The sequence below is a fragment of the Squalius cephalus genome (genome assembly GCF_949319135.1).
Source record: "Squalius cephalus genome assembly, chromosome: 11".
NCBI lineage: Eukaryota > Metazoa > Chordata > Actinopteri > Cypriniformes > Leuciscidae > Squalius > Squalius cephalus.
In genome coordinates this window covers 17,672,040-17,690,586 of record NC_137132.1, presented here as the reverse complement: position 1 = coordinate 17,690,586, position 18,547 = coordinate 17,672,040, and the positions used below count along the sequence as shown (strand labels likewise).

General features: G+C 38.9%; 1 protein-coding gene across 1 annotated transcript; it reads left to right on the top strand.

Annotated features, from left to right (window-relative positions):
* Positions 1-232: 232 nt before the first annotated feature.
* On the top strand, positions 233-18,109 carry taok1a (TAO kinase 1a). Its single transcript, XM_079885346.1, has 20 exons — positions 233-681; positions 9,003-9,247; positions 9,366-9,437; positions 10,270-10,371; positions 10,486-10,531; positions 10,697-10,793; positions 11,369-11,482; positions 11,765-11,856; positions 11,933-12,026; positions 12,116-12,197; positions 12,988-13,155; positions 13,288-13,503; positions 14,216-14,347; positions 14,490-14,726; positions 14,871-14,999; positions 15,085-15,288; positions 15,425-15,664; positions 16,240-16,452; positions 16,539-16,721; positions 17,274-18,109. Exons 2-20 carry the CDS (start codon positions 9,116-9,118, stop codon positions 17,790-17,792), a joined length of 3,072 nt encoding a protein of 1,023 aa, XP_079741472.1. The 5' UTR covers positions 233-681; positions 9,003-9,115; the 3' UTR covers positions 17,793-18,109.
* Positions 18,110-18,547: the final 438 nt, after the last annotated feature.

Below are 18,547 nucleotides of genomic sequence, written 5' to 3'. Positions count from 1 at the left end.
GCAATTTATTACCTCCACAGGCAAACGACTTCTGTACAGAAAAACCTGTGCGGATATAAACGCGTATTACTGTATATAGATAATATGTAACCTATTTTAAATCTGTTTTTGGGGGGGATAATTATTTTTATTTTTTTAAAGAACAATAATTCGCGTTCGCACCCTGGTAAGATTCTTAAGCGCATTACGAATCGGCTCGAGTGAGTCAAATATGATTCAGTTCAAAAAGAATGATTCGTTGGCGAATCGGACATCATTAGAGGAGGGCAGAGAGAGAAAAATCACAGCCACCATCACAACATGATCATCACCCCGCAGCCCAAACACACTGGTTCAAAAAACAACAGTCTCGAGCATTTCGCACCGAATCTGTGAAGTGGTCCCGCCGTCGGTCTGAAAAAGGACCGTGTTTATCTCTGTTTTTAAGCCGTTAGGGAGTGGATCTGTCTCGGACGCCATCTTTAGCAGCAGTAGCCCGGGAGAGTGAAGAGCTGCTGGGCCACCGTTAACCAGCACCGGGCTGGAGGAGTTTCTTCAGCGGACTCTCATGCTTGACAGCGATCGATACGTTTTTGGGGTCTGATTTTGGGTCGGTAGGCGTGTTTCTGTCCCCTGGGTTTGTTGTTGTTGTGGTCGGAGGAGTTTTCTCGGGCTGGCTGCTCATCCTGGCCTATTGGGAGGGTAAGTGAGCTGTTAGCTCTTCTGCTAACTTAAGTTCATGTCAAAATAAACACTTCCTGTTTTTCAACACAACAGAAGGGGTTAGATAAACCTTTATCAGTTTACTGTAACCGATTCCAGTAAATTAATATTAAAACGCAACTGTTTTGATCTAAGTTTATTAGTTTCCACCCAAGTCATGGGTTTGACTGTAGAAGTTTGGCTGCAGGTGATGAAGCAGTTAACAAATCATCTTCATATTCACCATGTAGAAATGCATGTGTATGTTAGGATTGTAGCTCTGGGGTGTGTAATCTGTGTGTAAGTTAATAGGGATGTCACCAGGAGAGCTTGTCTATTTCTGTCCATTATGATCACATGTGTCATATTTATTGTGATCTGAAATACTTAAATCATGCTGTTCATGTTAAGTGAACCTGCAGTTTATCATCTCTATCATGTATATGTGTGTGTAAACAGCCGTTCAATTAGATGTATTTGTACAGTTGAGATGTACAGACTGAATTATAGTGATGGATGGACCTACTGTTTACATTTTGAAGTTTCCATGATGACTATCTGTCAGCGGGATGCTGCCTTTATTGTTATAGATCTGATGATTCATAAATGGCTCTTAGATTCTGCTACTTGTATATTGATGCCCGTATGCTGAGTTTGCCCTGCCACAGTGGAAATGGCAGCTCTGATTGTAATGCAGTGAAGCTCTGCTGCATTTGTTTATGGCTTTGCATTGCTCATAAACATGCAAACTGGTGGTATGTGATTGAGAGGCTGAATAGTGCCTCTGTTGTTGAGAGACACTGGCTGCTTTCTCCAACCGTGATTGTCTTTCTCTGACCTCATTGCTGCCTCTGTCCAGCATCCGTTACACTGAGCCCTCGGGGTCTCCACTCCCACATCCATCTGATATCAGACCTCTGATTATCATTGATGTCATCAAGTGACTAGCACAAGTTTGGGCTATCAGTTTTGATTCTTTCCATGCAGGATGGTAATTGTCTCAAATATCCGAAATGTATAGTTGTTCTCGCACAGTGAGAGCTTTGGTGTTGCTCTGACCAGATTTGAGCTTTGTCCTCCTCCTGAGCATTGCAATTAATTATGGTTATTATTTAAGTGCTCAAAAATAGTTTATTTATTATTAGCTCAGTCCCATTAGTTCAGAATTTTAATTGCGTAGATAATATAGTATAATAAATGTATTAATTATACATTTATTATATTATTTAGTATAGGCCTAACTAATGTAAAAATTTATAAATACATTTTTAGTCTTAATGTTTGCATAGAATACTGTTTATGTATGTGTATTATTATTACTACTACTATTATTATTATTATTATTATTATTTTTATTATTATTGCTGGCCCAGTAGTTCAGAATTGTACATATTATAGTATAATAAATGTATACATTTTACATGTATTATATTATTTATTTTAACTAATTAAATTGTTAGTCCTAATATTTACATATTATTTTATTTATGTTTGTTTGTTATTATTAAAAAATATATTATTATTGCTGGCTATATCTTTATATTTGTCACAAAGGATCATATATATATATATATATTTTTTTTTATTATAATAATGAAATACTATATAAATTAAATTATTAGTAGTAATATTTACAGCAGTGAACACTTTGTACTATCGTCATGTGTACAGCTTTATTATTATTTGGCCTGTTTTATGGAAGTATATCATAAAGACATGTAATAAATAAATAAAAAACAGGCCAAATGTCCTAAAGAAGCATCAAGGGCTTTTTCAAAAATGTATTGAAAAGTCAAATTGATTTTGTGCAAGAGACTAATTATAGGTTGATTTAGATAATGTTTTGCTTGGAAAGAACAATAATATAAATACTTAGCAGCTCGAATGGTCTACAAAATAATGGCCATGGTACTATTTCCAAATGAAATGATCTCCACAGGTGCAGCTAGGACGCAGGGCCTAATCACTCGCAAGGTCATACTCAGTGTTTATAAATACGCAGCGGTGCACCGCCGGCACGGGACAGCATCTCTAAAGCTCTCCCTGTGGAGAAGGACTGGGTCAGACTCAGAGTTGTGCTGCTGTTCGTCTGGCAAATGAGGGGAACTCCCTGCTCGGACAGAGGAGTTTCCTAGACATTCCTCCTCATCTCAATTTAAAGGATGTTGTGATACTCGATTAAGGAGAGGGGTAAGTTATTTGATATCCTAACGAATTCTTTCAGGCTAGTCCTAACCGGACGGTGTCTATGGACGGGGATATATAGGTGTAGGACAGTAATAGTAATATCTAAAGCTGGGTTTTTTGGACCGATAGAGCTATTTCCTTGTATTTCACATCTTTGCGGTAGCAGACCCAAGTTGCAGTTCTGTTTTTCAGCTTTTCACACATTCCTGAATAGCAACTCAGCATTTCTCCATTTGTGTGGCTCGGCTTTGTGTTGACTTTGAGTTTTGTTGAAACTTGTCAGTTCATTGGAAAATGAGATAAAGTCCGAAGGAAATGAGTGAAGGAGTGAAGAATGTCAATGTTGACTTAAAGAGCTGATTAGCACTGAAACGGTTGATGGGAGATTTGAAGTGCCATTAGCACATGAGCTGAGTGAACAGGAAGTAGAGAAACCGTGAGTGAAAGAAAACGACATCATGTAGGCAGTTCCTGCCCTCCTGTTGTGTCGTCCTGTCCTGCCACATTCCTTCTGTGTGTGTCTGTTGAATGGCATGATGGGGTGTCATCTCTTTCTGTCTTTCAAAGTCCTGCCCTCACAGCCTGTGTCACATGCTAAGCATCTGGCAGCTAGCGTGATTGCTTCGCATCACTGATTTGATTTCTAAAAATCCATGTCAATGAATATGAATTGAGGTATCAAATAGGATGCATCACAGAACAGTCATTTGAATGTTAATTTAAGGAGGTAGGAATAAAATGGAATGAACAAGCATTTATTTAAAAGAACATTTACATGTTAAAAATATTATATACACCCTACCATTCAAAAGATTTGGATCGGAGTTTAAAAAACAATATTCAGCAAGGATGCATTCAATTGATAAAAAGTGACAGTAAATACTTTTATAGTGTTACAAAAGATTTCCATTTCAAATAAATACTGTCCTTTTTAACTTTCGATAATAGTAAGAAATGTTTCTTGAGCACCAAATCAGCATATTATAATGATTTCTGAAGGATCATGTGACACCAAAGACTGGAGTAATGATGCTTTTCCAAAACTGAAAATGAAATTCAGCTTTGCCATCACAGGAATTAATTTAATTTAAATATATATTAAAATAGAAAACACTTCTTCAATATCGAATCATGAGCAAAACTTTAAGTCCATTTACAGGACTTATTTAACACTGGTTCGTCTCCATAAGATTTTTTCAAATGTTTCCCAATTGTGTTTCAAGTGTAAGTCTAATATTGGCACTGTGATGCGTATGTTGTGGAGCTGTGACATGCATGATCAAGGTGTACTGGAAAGAAATACATAAAATTGTTCAGAGGATCATTGGTAAATCTTTTGATCTATCCCTGAATATCTCAGCCATGATCTAGAATGTGTCTTACATCTGTGTACCTACTTAGCGAGAAAGTGTATACTTCTGTTGTGGTACACTCCTCATGTCCCTTCTGTTAATATGTGGATGAATCAAATTGCTATTTTCCTTCCTTTAGAAAAACTAACTTGAAAATTGCGCCGGAGGTCTAATGATTTCTGGTGTGTTTGGTTTCCTCTTTGGAATTTTCTTGAGAATGTATGTTGAATGTCTTTATTCTTTGACTCGTTTTTTTTTTTTTTTTTGCTATTACCCTTCACACGATCCTTGAACTACCAGTTGATGGATGATTGTATCATCCATCGCCATGAAAAACCACGGTTTTGATATTATAAAAACAATTCTTTAATAAAAAATATATATAAAAAAATAGAAAACACTTATTTTAAACTATAATAATTTAATTTAAGAATATTTAAATATAAAAAAAATATTGGGTTTAAATGGCTTTATTTAAAAAAGTAACATCTCAAATAAAGGATGTCATTTTTTAAAATGAATCCCGAGGATGTGCCACCCAGGATCATGAGACGGGATGAGGAGGAGGGAGGGTCGAGCTAGCCTCCGTTTTATTTGACAATACTTCGAATGTCAACAAGAAGTGACGTCACCCAACATCGCTTAGAGCACCTTTAATGCTCCGTGACCGTGATCACATTTACTTCATGCTATGTGGACATTTATCATTACACTTAACTCGTTCATCAGTGCCTTATGCTTAATTGGTGTCAAAATATATAAACAAATATATAAATTCAAGTTCGAACAGCCTTTTTTAAATGCCCGACACACTAAATAGTGCATGATGTGGCCCACTGACAGTGAGCACTTTCAGATATAGTTAGTGTATCTGTCAGCTCTGCATCTATAGTGCTCACACTTGTGTAAAGGTGAACGGGATGGTGTGATTTGAGTGGGTTGATTGGTGTGTGTGTGTGTGTGTGTGGGCAGAGCGAGTGTGAGGCAGCTGGTGTGGTGGGAGGACGGCACTCGGGCCGGTCTTGTGACTGAGACATCAGCCCTGAGCTCTCAGCATTGTGTCTGTGCAGCCGATCATCTGAGCGTCTCTGAGGGGGGAGAGGCGTCCAGAACCCAACGAGCTCCAGCAACAAACAAAGCGCTATTTTAGAATGAGGTCATTCCTATGTGGCTATGATGGTGTTTACTAATAAAGCACACAGTGAGGACGTGGGCTGTTTGCATAACTATGGCCACATGGTTATTAATGAGAGCGTTAAAGTTTAGATGAATTATAACTGTGTTTGATGTTATCAACATAACTATCTTAAAGGGACAGTTTCTCCAAAAATGTAAATTGTGTCATCATTTACTCATCCTCATGTTCTGTTTTCAAAATGAATCCCAAGGATGTGCCACTCAGGGTCATGTGATCATAAATGGTATAATTGCTAATGTGACGTCACATTTACCTTCATGCCATGTGGAGAGCTTTTTACTTTATAATTACGCTTCACTTAATACAAAGTGCCTTATGGGTAACTGCTGTCAAAATATATAAAAAATCAGGTTCTAACAGCCTTTCAAAATGCTTGATACTGAAAAGAAGACAGAAGAGAAGGTATTTTAAGATCTCAGTAGCTGTTTGTGCAAAGAAAATTGGAATATTGCATAAAACATTCGTGAATAACGCAGTGTTTCCATCCCATGTGTTCAAGAGAACAAAATCGTAATTTCCTGAGAAATTGGTGCAAAATATCTGTAATAAAAATGGAAGTTGCTGCAATGGGGGAAGCCAGTGTGTGTGGCTCTTTTTTCCTGCATCATAAATGATTTGCGTCTCAGTGCGCACAGACGAAATGCAATAAATGCTATCGTGATATCTTGCATTCGGATGCGTGGTGTTTAGGAATGCAATCATGTGAGACACTTCTGGGAGGTCATTATGCCAAATCATGATGATGGCTCAGGCATTTCAGAATGATCAGACCAACATTTGAGATGCTGTGCAATGAAATTGGTCCGCTAGTTAGTCCAGTTATCCAATCAAATTCACTTTTTAGGCAGTGTCACGTGAGTTTTTAATTTTTTTTCAGTAATAGTGTGGGTTTCCATCTTAGTTTATGCTAATTTCTTCTTATTGGAAAAAAGTATCCACCTCGATTGAGCATATACGTTTTTTGTGTAATTTTTTAAAATGTATGCGCATCTTTGTGTATCCATTCAGTGTTTTTTGTTTTTTTATGCAATATCCTAAAATGCGCGTAAAAATAGGAGGATGGAAACAGCTAATGTTTTTTTTGACCCCACTGACTTGTGCACCGGATGTGCAGAAAATGGCAATATAAAGAGATATGTTTTGAAATCGGCGGAAATGACAGCACAGATTAAAGCCACTCATACCAGCCTTCTATGTTTCTGCTGTTGCCTGATAAGACAACAGTAGTCCAGTGTGGCGGCTACACATTGTCATGTTGTAAACTAAGACAACATCTGTATTGCAAACCCCTCCATGTTGTGGTTGTTGTTGTTGTTTTTGGCGTATACCTACCAATGCAGTGTCATTGCCATAAACCAATGCAGATATTCCAGAAAATGAAAGAGCGGCATGGGACACACAAATTGGATCTGAACAGTTGCGATTCACAGTGTGGACAGTCAAAATTTAGAGCAGATTCCAATCGGATTTGGACTGACATAGCCTTAGTGTATCAAGTCAATTTCGTTCATCACTTCTCAGTCTTATGTATGAGCCGGCAGCTTCTAGTCCAAAACCAACTGATGTAATAATAATTGTTTTATGATGATGGCATATTTTCTTTTATGTGTAGATTTTAGCTGTTCGCTCAGTCCTGTCCAGAAGTCTGGCTAATTATGGACAAGGTGACATAGTTATGCATTTTGAATAGTGACGGATGTTAGTCACCGTGACGCAGCGGAGCGGAAGAAATTCTCAACAGAAAGATTATAAGGTGCGTCTATCTGGAATGATTCAGTTCAGACGCGTACAGCTGTGAACCAGGTGTCATGATGTCTCTTATTATATCGCTCTGTCAGTTAGTCAGTCATGCACGTAAGCAGATAAACATCGTTCGAGAGGGTAGTTTGCAGCTTCTTGGCCATTGGCTAAGAGATGATGTTGCCATGGAAACTGGTGTGCTAGTTGTTGCTGGGCTTCAGATGGGAGCCGGTGCTGGAAGCGATCCCTCTCCTGAGTTTTGGCCGGAGTGTGCTTGACTGCTCTGACACTCCGCTTATTAACATCAGCCTCTCGCCAATAAACCACTCCACCTGGCCCCATCAGAGGAAGATGGATTTTTCTGTCCCTTTATATACATGATGATCATCTCTATCAGACATTTTTATTTTTAATTAATTAGTGATTGTATACAAAGTGAATTATTATAGTACTCAAGTTTGTTCCCATGTGAATCCCAAAACCTTCTATGTTTGTGCCTGTATAAATATTGCTATATACACTACCAGAGTTTGGGGTCAGTAAGATTTTTTAATTGATGTACAATTCACAAATACAGTAAATACAGTAATGTTTTGAAATATCATTACAATTTAAAATAACTGTTTTCTATTTTAATCTATATTTTAATTTATTCATTTGATAGCAAAGCTGAATTTTCAGCATCATTACTCCAGTCTTCAGTGTCACATGATCCCTCAGAAATCAATGCCGATTTGGTGCCTAAGAAACGTTTCTTATTGTTGAAAACAGTTGTGTTATAGCATGTTCATATTATATATTAATTATAATATGATGTATAAAAAGTGCCTTGTGGAGACTTGTGAAGTGGGGTTTTGAGTGGTGACAAATGAACTGTTAAATCAGATTTGAATAGTTGAAACACATTTTGAACTGAAAATGAAAATGATTGACTTGGTCAGCTGTTTAAGGGATGGTTTGACATATTCTGTGGTCAGAATGGTTTAAAATGGAGCAGGGGAGTTTGACATTCTGAGTTTGACATTCTGGGTATGTTTACCCGACAACAATGTACTTAAAACGGAAAAGTTTTTCCTTTGGGTTTTTCATGTAGAGACAAAAGCGCTGTCAAAACGATAACCGTTCACACCGATCCGCCAACAGACTACAAACGCTGTGTTATGCATGCCAGGCCAGTTGGCGATGTCACTTTGTAAAGAAACTACGCACATGTAGACTGAACATATAATGCTCATAGCATCTCCATTTTTACGAGACGATAACGGTAATGTTTTCAAAAAAGTTTTCAAAAGTTTACGTTTTCAGGCCCCCAAAACGCTGTTGTCGTGTAAATGAACAGCCAAAATGCATAAAAAGTTTTCTGTTTTTAGTTGAAAACTGTGTTGTGGGAGCGGTGTGTTTGTAAGAATGGGAGGGCCACTAGTGTTATGACTGCAGCTCTTGGTTGTCTCCCGCACACTTCCTCTCTCCCTCTCTCTTAGCTCACAAGAGGAACTCACTGTCAAGCTCAGTGACCACATCTGCTGTAATGCGCAAACCCGGTGCGTCGACCTGTGGTCTTTTGCTGCAAACAGCAGTTTAAGCACATAGTTTCTCTTAGAGGTGTCTAGTGAACAGAACTTTTATGATTCCCCCTTTCTGTTTTCATGATTCTTAGCACAGGAGTGTTGACATATACAGTGAAGTCCAAACGCCTGAGTCCCCATTGAAAATTTGGGATTCAGAATAAAAAAAAAACAGATTTATCACTTAGATTCTCATATAAATCCCACTGCATATTTTGAATCCCTATTTTTATCAATGAAATGCTAATGATTGTGTCTCTCTCTCTCTCTTTCTGTCAGGTTTTGGTCCATATGAGGCCACTGTCTTGCAGATGAGCCATCAGTGGGGGCTGTCGTGTCGCAGACCCAGATAGTGACTGGCGGCTGCGGCCCAGGCCCCGCCCCCTCCCAGCATGCCCAACGCTGTTCGCGCGGGGAGTCTGAAAGACCCCGAGATCTCCGATCTCTTTTTTAAAGAAGACCCCGAAAAACTATTCTCAGACCTGAGGGAGATCGGTCATGGCAGCTTCGGTGCTGTATACTTTGTGAGTACTTTTGCATCTCCCAGAAAATGGCTTTTAAACTCTGTTAGCTTATTTTAGGTTGTGAGGAAACACTGAAGTCAATCATTTTTCTACTGAATTGATGTGTTTATTTTTACAGGCACGGGATGTGCGGACCTCAGAGGTGGTGGCCATCAAGAAAATGTCATATAGTGGAAAACAGTCTAATGAGGTGAAAATAAATGCTATTTATAATGCTATTATGCTATGCTGAGTTAAGAGAGATTACACATGACTGTGTCTCCCTCCAGACTGTAGCCTATGCATATATCCCATGATTCATTATTAATCAGAGCTCTGATGCACACTGTATTTTTTTATTCACGAGTAGACATGTTAAAGGTTTAATGAGGTGAATGTGCAGCAATGTTGTTATTAACTAAAAAGTGTGTTTTTTAATTATAAATGGAATTAAAAAAATAAAATAAAAACTTACACTTAAAAAAACCTTAAATAACTATATATAAATAACTAAAATAAAATAAGTTCAAGTAGAAGAACTAAAATGACTAAAACTGACATAAATAAATAAAAATAATGATAAATAGAATGAATAAAATGACAAAAGCACATAACAAAATGACTAAAATGTATACTCAGTTTATACTCAAATTAAATCTAATTCAAAACATGAATAATACTATAATAATATATGAATAAAACTAAAATAACACTGGAGGACTGTAACTTATGGCTCAAAGAGGACAGTTCTTAGACAGAAAACAAAAAGAAAATGATCCATTCACTGTTTATCTGAATCCTATCTTTTCATAAAAAGACAGGAATAAACTCTTTTTTAATTGATGACAAATCATGTCATGTCTTTTTAACCTACACTTCTAATCAGGGTTAAAAAAAAAGAATATTGCTCCTGCCGCCCAGAAAGGCGTTTTCCTTGCATAACTACTGTATATGCTGGTCTAATCGCATTATTTGTTGTTTCATATGAATTGATTAATTGACAAAACTGATTACTTTCTAATCTTCACTCATCTTTTTTCCAGAAATGGCAAGATATAATAAAGGAGGTGAAATTCCTTCAGAGGATAAAGCATCCAAACAGCATAGAATATAAAGGATGCTACCTGCGAGAGCACACAGCATGGGTAAGAAACCTGACCCTGCTTGCAGCTCACGTAGCCTTATGTGAACATATCTATATCGGTGGCAGTTCTGCATATGATGTAATTATACACTGAAATGTGTCTCTGTCTCTCTAGCTGGCTATGGAGTACTGTCTGGGGTCCGCCTCAGATCTTCTCGAGGGTATGCTTGGATGTTTTGATGCTTGCTTAATGTGATGATTAGCTGCAAAGATATGTGGTCTCTATATACATCCTCCAGTTACAAGCAAAAATAAGTATTTATTTATGGAAGTATTTGTTTATCTCCAGAGAGAATACTATAAACCAGTTTTTTTTTTACTCGCAGTACACAAAAAACCTTTACAAGAGATGGAGATAGCAGCGATTACTCATGGTGCTTTGCAGGGGTTGGCGTACCTCCACTCTCACAACATGATTCACAGGTGAGTTCTCATGTTAGTGAAGAGTTTATTAGTACCAAATCTGGCTATATATATAATAGTTAGTTTCTTAGTATCAAACCTGAATAATAATAACATACAGTGTATATATATATTTAAGAAATATTTGCATGTATATACTGTGTATATATATTTATATTATATATAATTTATATTATATATAAATATTTTATATATAAATAACACATTTTCTTAAATATATATATGCATGTGTGTGTATTTATATATAGAAAATAATTATACTCCATACACAGACATAAATTATGTAAACACAAACTTTTATTTTGGATGCGATTAATCGCAATTAATCGTTTGACAGCCCTAATATATATTTATCTTTCTTACCCCAAACTTCTGAATGGAGATGTATCATGGTTTCCACAAAGATTAATTTAAGATTAAAACTTTTTCAACACTGAAATTTTTCTTGAGCACCAAATCATCATATTAGAATGATTTCTGAAGGATCACGTGACACTGAAGACTGGAGTAATGATGTCATCACAGGGGTTCAGTTCAGTTTTGTAAGTTCACCCTTTTACCCCGCTGTTTGACAGGGATATCAAGGCTGGGAACATCCTGCTCACAGAGCCTGGACAGGTGAAGCTGGCAGATTTCGGTTCTGCTTCTATCGCTTCTCCTGCTAATTCATTTGTAGGGACTCCTTATTGGTGAGTCGCACATTTTTTCCTATTTAACACTGAGATTTTCAACAGTTATAAATTTCATAGACCTCATCAAACTATATAAATTAATCAATCATAGGCAAGTCTGCATGTCGTGGCTGGAGAGCCTAAATGTTGGTTAATCAGTTAATCAGATTTTAAGCATTAAAAGTTGTTAGATTCTGCCTAGGCCTGCCAACTACTAAAATGTATAATAGTTTATGGTTGCATTACATAACACTGAAATCTTCAGTTTTTCTCCAATATTTGCTTTTTCTTCTATTTTAGGATGGCCCCAGAGGTGATCCTGGCCATGGATGAGGGTCAGTATGATGGAAAGGTTGACATCTGGTCTCTAGGAATAACCTGTATTGAATTAGGTGAGATGAAATAATATGATTCATATAGACTTAATTTTTTTTTCTAATAGTTTCTAATAGTCTTTTTCTCCTCTAGCTGAAAGGAAACCTCCGCTCTTCAACATGAATGCAATGAGTGCCTTATACCATATCGCGCAGAATGAGAGTCCATCCCTACAGTCCAGTGAATGGTGAGTTGATAGCTTCGAGTTGAGGAAGGTTAATGAACACTAGATAAATGCTGTGTTATTTAAAAATATCCTGCTCTTTCTTTTCCCAGGACGGACTACTTCAGAAACTTTGTGGACTCCTGCTTACAGAAGTTGCCCCAGGACAGACCCAACTCTGAAGAACTCCTGAAAGTAAGTTAAAGAAAGTCTGTTCAAACAGAAGTATGGAGTTCAGTGAGTTCTTCCTGAGGATACTTGCTCAGGGACGCTGTAAGAATTCATTTATTTTAATGTGATCTTTTTTATCTTCACTGTGCTCTGATGCCTTTAGTTGTTTAGTGTTATTCTTAATGCTCTGGCTTTCTGATGTTTTCTCGCATCTGTGACACAAAGGAGTTCATAATGCAAAGCTTAACAATAAAACGTTTATTTGCTGTCCTGGTCGACCTAGTAGTTCAGATTATTATTAAAAAATAAAATTTCTGATTAATGTAAAAAATAAATATTAAAACAGTGAAAATTAAATGGCTTCTTTTAAAAATATTTTAATCCAGTCTCTTATGCTCACCACGGGTGTGTTTATTTGATCAAAAATACAGTTAAAAAAAATAAATAAATAAATAATATGAAATATTGTTACAATGTAAAATACTATTATTTTTACTTTAATAAACTAATGTCAGTCTTCAGTGTCACATGATACTTCAGAAATCATTTTAATAGGCTGATTTGCTGCTCAAGAAACATTTCTTATTATTATAAATGTTGGAAACAGTTGTTTGTAAAATTATTCATTTCTTTAAAAAAAGATCTTATGACCATAAACCTTTGAACGGCAGTGCACATAATTAACAAAATTAGGAGAATTTACAGCGTGGGAATTTATTGTGTTTAATCTACCTGTTCAATTCTCACTCGGTTTCTTTTAAAGCATCTGATCCTCCTTATCTTGATCATCTTAACCTTGTCTTATTGTGTGCAGCATGCATTTGTCCAGCGCGAGCGGCCAGAGTCGGTGCTTATGGACCTGATCCAGCGCACCAAAGATGCTGTGAGAGAGCTGGACAACCTGCAGTACCGCAAGATGAAAAAGATCCTCTTCCAGGAGGCCCACAATGGCCCTGCGGCAGAGGTCCCAGACGACGAAGAGGTCAGTCGTTGGAGGAGGTCCTCCTTCAACCATTGGCAGAGGGGGGAAGTTTTTTGTCCTGGTCTATAGACATGCATTGCCTCAACACTGTTTTTACTGAAGAGATGTTTCTATTTATTTATTGTGTTGTAGGAAGTGGAGCACAGTGCTGGCCGCACAGGCACAGTGAACAGTGTGGGCAGTAACCAGTCCATCCCTAGCATGTCCATCAGTGCGAGTTCACAGAGCAGCTCGGTTAACAGCCTGCCTGACGCCACAGACGCCACCGATGACAACAAGAGCGAGGTGGACCTGATGGAAAAAGACCAAACCATCATACCCAACAGCTCCATGATCCACGTCAAACCGGTTCGTGCACGTCCACTATATTTACATTCATATTTATTCTCTTGCTTGTATTATATGCAAAGTGCATGCATCACTCAGTCACCATTACTTCAGCACGTAAGACATAGGTTGATCAGTCACAGAGGATACTCCTACAGACTGTTTACCACTTTCTCGATCTGGCCAGCTCTAATCTGATTGGCTGACACCATTCGTGTTTTTACAGTAAAAAAAGTTGTTTACAAGGTACTGCCTTTTTCACTTATGTGAAAATATTTTTTTTTTTAAAACAGTACTTGTTACTTATGGATGGACAGAAATTCTGATCACCTACACGCATTTTTCAGTGTTTTCTGTACAACCTTTCATATCGTTATTTAAATAAAAATTTCCCAATTTTTTTAGCACCATATTATAGTTACAGACCGCTAAACATCACAAAAAAACTATTACATTTCAATCAGTGAGGGTTTTTTGGACAGAAGAAACTGCATTGTGTCCCAGATTTTGCAGTTTGGTCAATGGCTTAACTAAATTATTAAAGCCAAAACCCGCCGAAAGTTTTTGTAGTCAAAGTTGAGTACTAAAATGCTTGAAGTATTAATGCAGGACACTAAACTTTAAGTTTAAGAAGTGAGACCTTTGCAACCGCTGATTGACTGTCTTTGAATTCTAAAGTACATTGAACATATGCATGGCCTATTTGGTAATAATATGCTTAATGTGTCTGAAGGAGGAAGAAAGCTACCAGGAAGAAACCGAGGTTCAGAAACAGCCCACAGAGCCCCAGTCTCCCCCAGCACAGACACCACGACGTCAGTACCGGAATCGAGAGCACTTTGCCACCATCCGCACAGCCTCCCTGGTGAGAGCCAGATTACCACCCAAGAACAGAGTCGGGGAGTCTGTTTGCTCTCTGATCACTTCAAGTTTAACAGTTCACTGTTTCTACAACACAAAGCTACTTTCTGTTCTGCTGGTCAAGCGCTTGTCTTTGTGTGTCTTAGGTGACGCGTCAGATTCAAGAACACGAGCAGGACTCTGAGGTGCGCGAGCAGATGTCTGGCTACAAACGTATGCGCAGGCAGCACCAGAAACACCTCCTGGCCCTCGAGAACAAGCTGAAGGGTGAGATGGACGAGCACAGACTCAAGCTAGACAAAGAACTGGAGAATCAGAGGAACAGCTTTGCTGCCGAGATGGACAAACTCATCAAGAAGCACCAAGGCACCATGGAGAAAGATGTAATGAAACATTATCATACAAAACCAAACCATAAAAGAGCTGAATGTGTATTTAAACGTCATAAATGATTGATGTTTATAGTTTAAAAACATTGAACTGACAGAATTAATGATCTGTTTATAATGCATTATTCTGCCTATCAGGCCAAGACTTTTACCAACGATGAAAAGAAATTTATGCAGCATATTCAGAGCCAGCAGAAGAAGGAGCTCAACAGCTTCCTGGAGTCTCAGAAACGCGAGTACAAACTGCGCAAGGAACAGCTCAAAGAGGTCAGGAAGCCACTATGGACAGCCTCACTCTCATCCTCGTTATATTCCGTTACACATTCCCATTTATTGCAAATTTTCATTGCAGGAGCTGAATGAGAACCAGTCCACACCAAAGAAGGAGAAGCAGGAGTGGCTGTCCAAGAAGAAGGAGAACTTCCAGCACTTCCAGGCAGAGGAGGAAGCCAACCTACTCCGCCGACAGCGGCAGTATCTAGAGCTCGAGTGCCGCCGGTTCAAACGGCGCATTCTCATTGCACGTCACAACGTGGAGCAAGATCTCATGAGAGAGGTCAGCACGCAGAGAGCTTGCATGTACATATTAAACTCACAAATCTAAATTAGGACTCCTTATGTCTCCAGTTTTGGGTTTTAAACCAAGCCAGAAATTAGTGACATTAATCAGTCTGACATGTGTCTGTTCTCAGGAGTTGAACAAGCGTCAGACGCAGAAGGATCTGGAGCACGCCATGCTGCTCCGACACCATGAGTCCATGCAGGAGCTGGAGTTCAGGCACCTGAGCACTATCCAGAAGATGCGTGCGGAGCAGATCCGCCTGCAGCACCAAACCGAGCTCACCAACCAGCTGGAGTACAACAAGCGCAGGGAGAGGGAGCTCAGACGCAAACACGTCATGGAGGTCCGACAGCAGCCTAAGAGCCTCAAGGTAAAATCACTCTAGTTTTCCAGTCAAGGTTGTAAGTTGCAAAGTCCTTGAAGAAGAAGAAGTTTGGTGGGTTTATTGTATAGTGGTTGAACTGGGCTGGCAACCAAACTGATTAAATAAATAAAAATAAGATTAGTTTGGTCATGAAAGATTTGACCCAGCTGATTGCTTCTATATGAACTGGTCACAATGGTCGACTAGTTTTAGAATTTTTATATTTTATGGTAATATAGTTACATTGTACTTACTCAAATAAGTTCTGAGTAATATTGATGAGCTACATGTGCTTACTATAGAGTTAAGGTTAGGGTTAGAGTTTGGTTTAGGGCTAGTAACTTATAATTATGCATTAATTAATTAGATTAGCTAACCATCCATCAACCAACTAGTTATTTAGTGAGGACCACTGCATTCAATTTCATTCTTTTGTGTTCAATCCAGCTGTTTTTGAACACATTAAAGCGTCCTATTTGAATTTCCTTGAAGAAACCTTTTACACATCTCTAATTACTTAATTTATTTTCTAACTAATTCTGTTTACTGATGTTTCTGCCTTTGTGTTGTTTCTCTGACAGTCCAAAGAGCTCCAGATCAAGAAACAGTTTCAGGATACATGTAAGATCCAGACCCGGCAGTACAAAGCCCTGCGAAACCACCTGCTGGAGAGCACGCCAAAACCCGAACACAAAACCATGCTGAAGAGACTGAAGGAGGAGCAAACCAGGAAACTAGCCATCCTCGCCGAGCAGTACGACCACACCATCAACAACATGCTCTCCACACAGGCTGTGAGTACAAGACAGAAAACAATACGCTATAACTGTTTGACCATCAATGCCTGATCTAATGACACGATGCTCTCGCTCTCTCTCAGTTGCGTCTGGACGAGGCGCAGGAGGCGGAGTGTCAGGTGCTGAGGATGCAGCTGCAGCAAGAGTTGGAGCTATTGAATGCGTATCAGAGTAAGATCAAGATGCAGACGGATGCCCAGCAGGAGCGAGAGAGGAAGGAGCTGGAGCAGAGAGTGTCTCTCCGGAGGGCCCTGCTGGAGACCAAGGTCCTACACCTCAACACACGACCAAAATCTTTTTTTTAATTCATATATGTTCTTGTAAAATATGTCCAGTTTAGTATTGTCATATTGTGGTCATGCAGCTGAGTAGGATATATTCTATAATAAGTCTTATGGGGCTATTCTGGTACAACTTCACAAAACCAACAAGGTGCGTGGAAAAGACAAAAATACAACACAAACACAAAACCAGCTGTACTTGTGGAGTGGAGAAATGAAAAAATAATATATGAATCATGGGAAAAAAAACATTCCAGCTTCATATTTAGATTTTGTTTAATTTCTCCACTCCACAAGTGCTGTATGATCTGTTTAGACAGACAGTGTTTTTTTTTTTTACAGAGGTCTCAAAATGTACTTGGACAATTCATTTAATGTTGAACAGTACATTTATCATTTAAAACTAATGATTTGACATTTATACATTGCCATTCATATTTAATCATGCCTTAAGTGTCCAGATTGTTTGGGCTACCGTACATTAAACTTTATATTACTAATTAAACCTGACTGTCTGTCCTCTGCTGTGTCTCACAGATCGAAGAGGAGATGTTTACCTTGCAGAACGAGCGCACGGAGCGTATCCGTAGCCTGCTGGAGCGCCAGGCCCGAGAGATTGAGGCTTTCGACTCAGAAAGCATGCGCTTAGGCTTTAGCAACATGGTGTTGGCTAACATCTCACCTGAGGGCCTCAGCCACAGCTTTCCTGGGGCCCCGGCCAGTTGGATCCCCCATCAGCATCACTCAGATGGCTCTCAGGGGACACAGTGGGGCAGCAGCACTGGTTCAGGGCCCAGCCACCACTACCACTCCAGTCAGGGAGGACCACAGGCCCAGCAGGGCTGGGGCCAAGCCATCCCAGGAGGTGGGCTTCCTCCGTGGGGCCACTCTTCCTCGGGCCCTCCAGGGGCCATGCCAAAAAGCAGTGTGGGGATGCGTAACAGCCCCCAGGCGCTTAGGAGGACCACCTCAGCGGGGCGCACTGAGCCAGGCATGAGTAGGAGCACCAGCATCACATCTCAGATATCCAACGGTTCACACCTGTCCTTTACATAGACACCAGTGCGTTTGTGCCAACCCTGCACACACAAACACACACAGGGTAGGGGAACGCACTGGCCCACACTAAAGACTGGCACAGAGAGCAGAGCTAACTGCACTCGTCTACTCACCTCCCTCTCTTCTCCTTCTCTTTCTCTCTCATTTCACTTTCCTACATGCAGATGTGCAGGTAAACTATAGTAAATATCACTCAGGTCAATAGATATTCTAACTTTGCATGAAGCTTGTTTGACAGCCATGCAGAGCTCGAGTCAAAAACACTAGTCTAATTTAAAGCTCACTTGATGAGATTCATTTCATGCTTATATTATAAAGAAATATAAATATATAAAATATAAAAGTAAATATTTTATTGGTTTAGCTTTACCCACTTAATGTGTGGATTCATAAACCAAAAGGATGTTGAAAGGAGATGTTGGCCATAATTCTTAACATTTGCATATAAATCCATAATTATTATGTAAGAATAGAATCTAAGCTGTCAGCCTGCTGTCATGCTCTTAGGGAAAACAATTTGGGTTTTAAAAAAAAGAATGAAATCAAGATGGATTGAGAGTGCGCAGTATATGTAATGTCTGTTAGGAAGAGAGTTGGCCAATCTGTTGATTTGAGGGAAAGCGTTTTCGTTCTTAGATTTTTTTAAGTTTGACGATTCATTTGCAGAGAAGATTTGGGAGTTTGCCTACATCAAGTACTGTATTTTTGCAGAGAATAATGTGAATATGAATACACATTTCGTTAGTTTTAGA

Excerpts from the sequence above, each read along its gene's own strand:
- taok1a (XM_079885346.1), top strand. The coding sequence starts at position 9,116 with ATGCCCAACGCTGTTCGCGCGGGGAGTCTGAAAGACCCCGAGATCTCC. Across the intron at positions 12,027-12,115 it reads TCCCTACAGTCCAGTGAATG|GACGGACTACTTCAGAAACT; the intron begins GTGAGTTGATAG and ends TTCTTTTCCCAG. Across the intron at positions 13,504-14,215 it reads CCATGATCCACGTCAAACCG|GAGGAAGAAAGCTACCAGGA; the intron begins GTTCGTGCACGT and ends ATGTGTCTGAAG.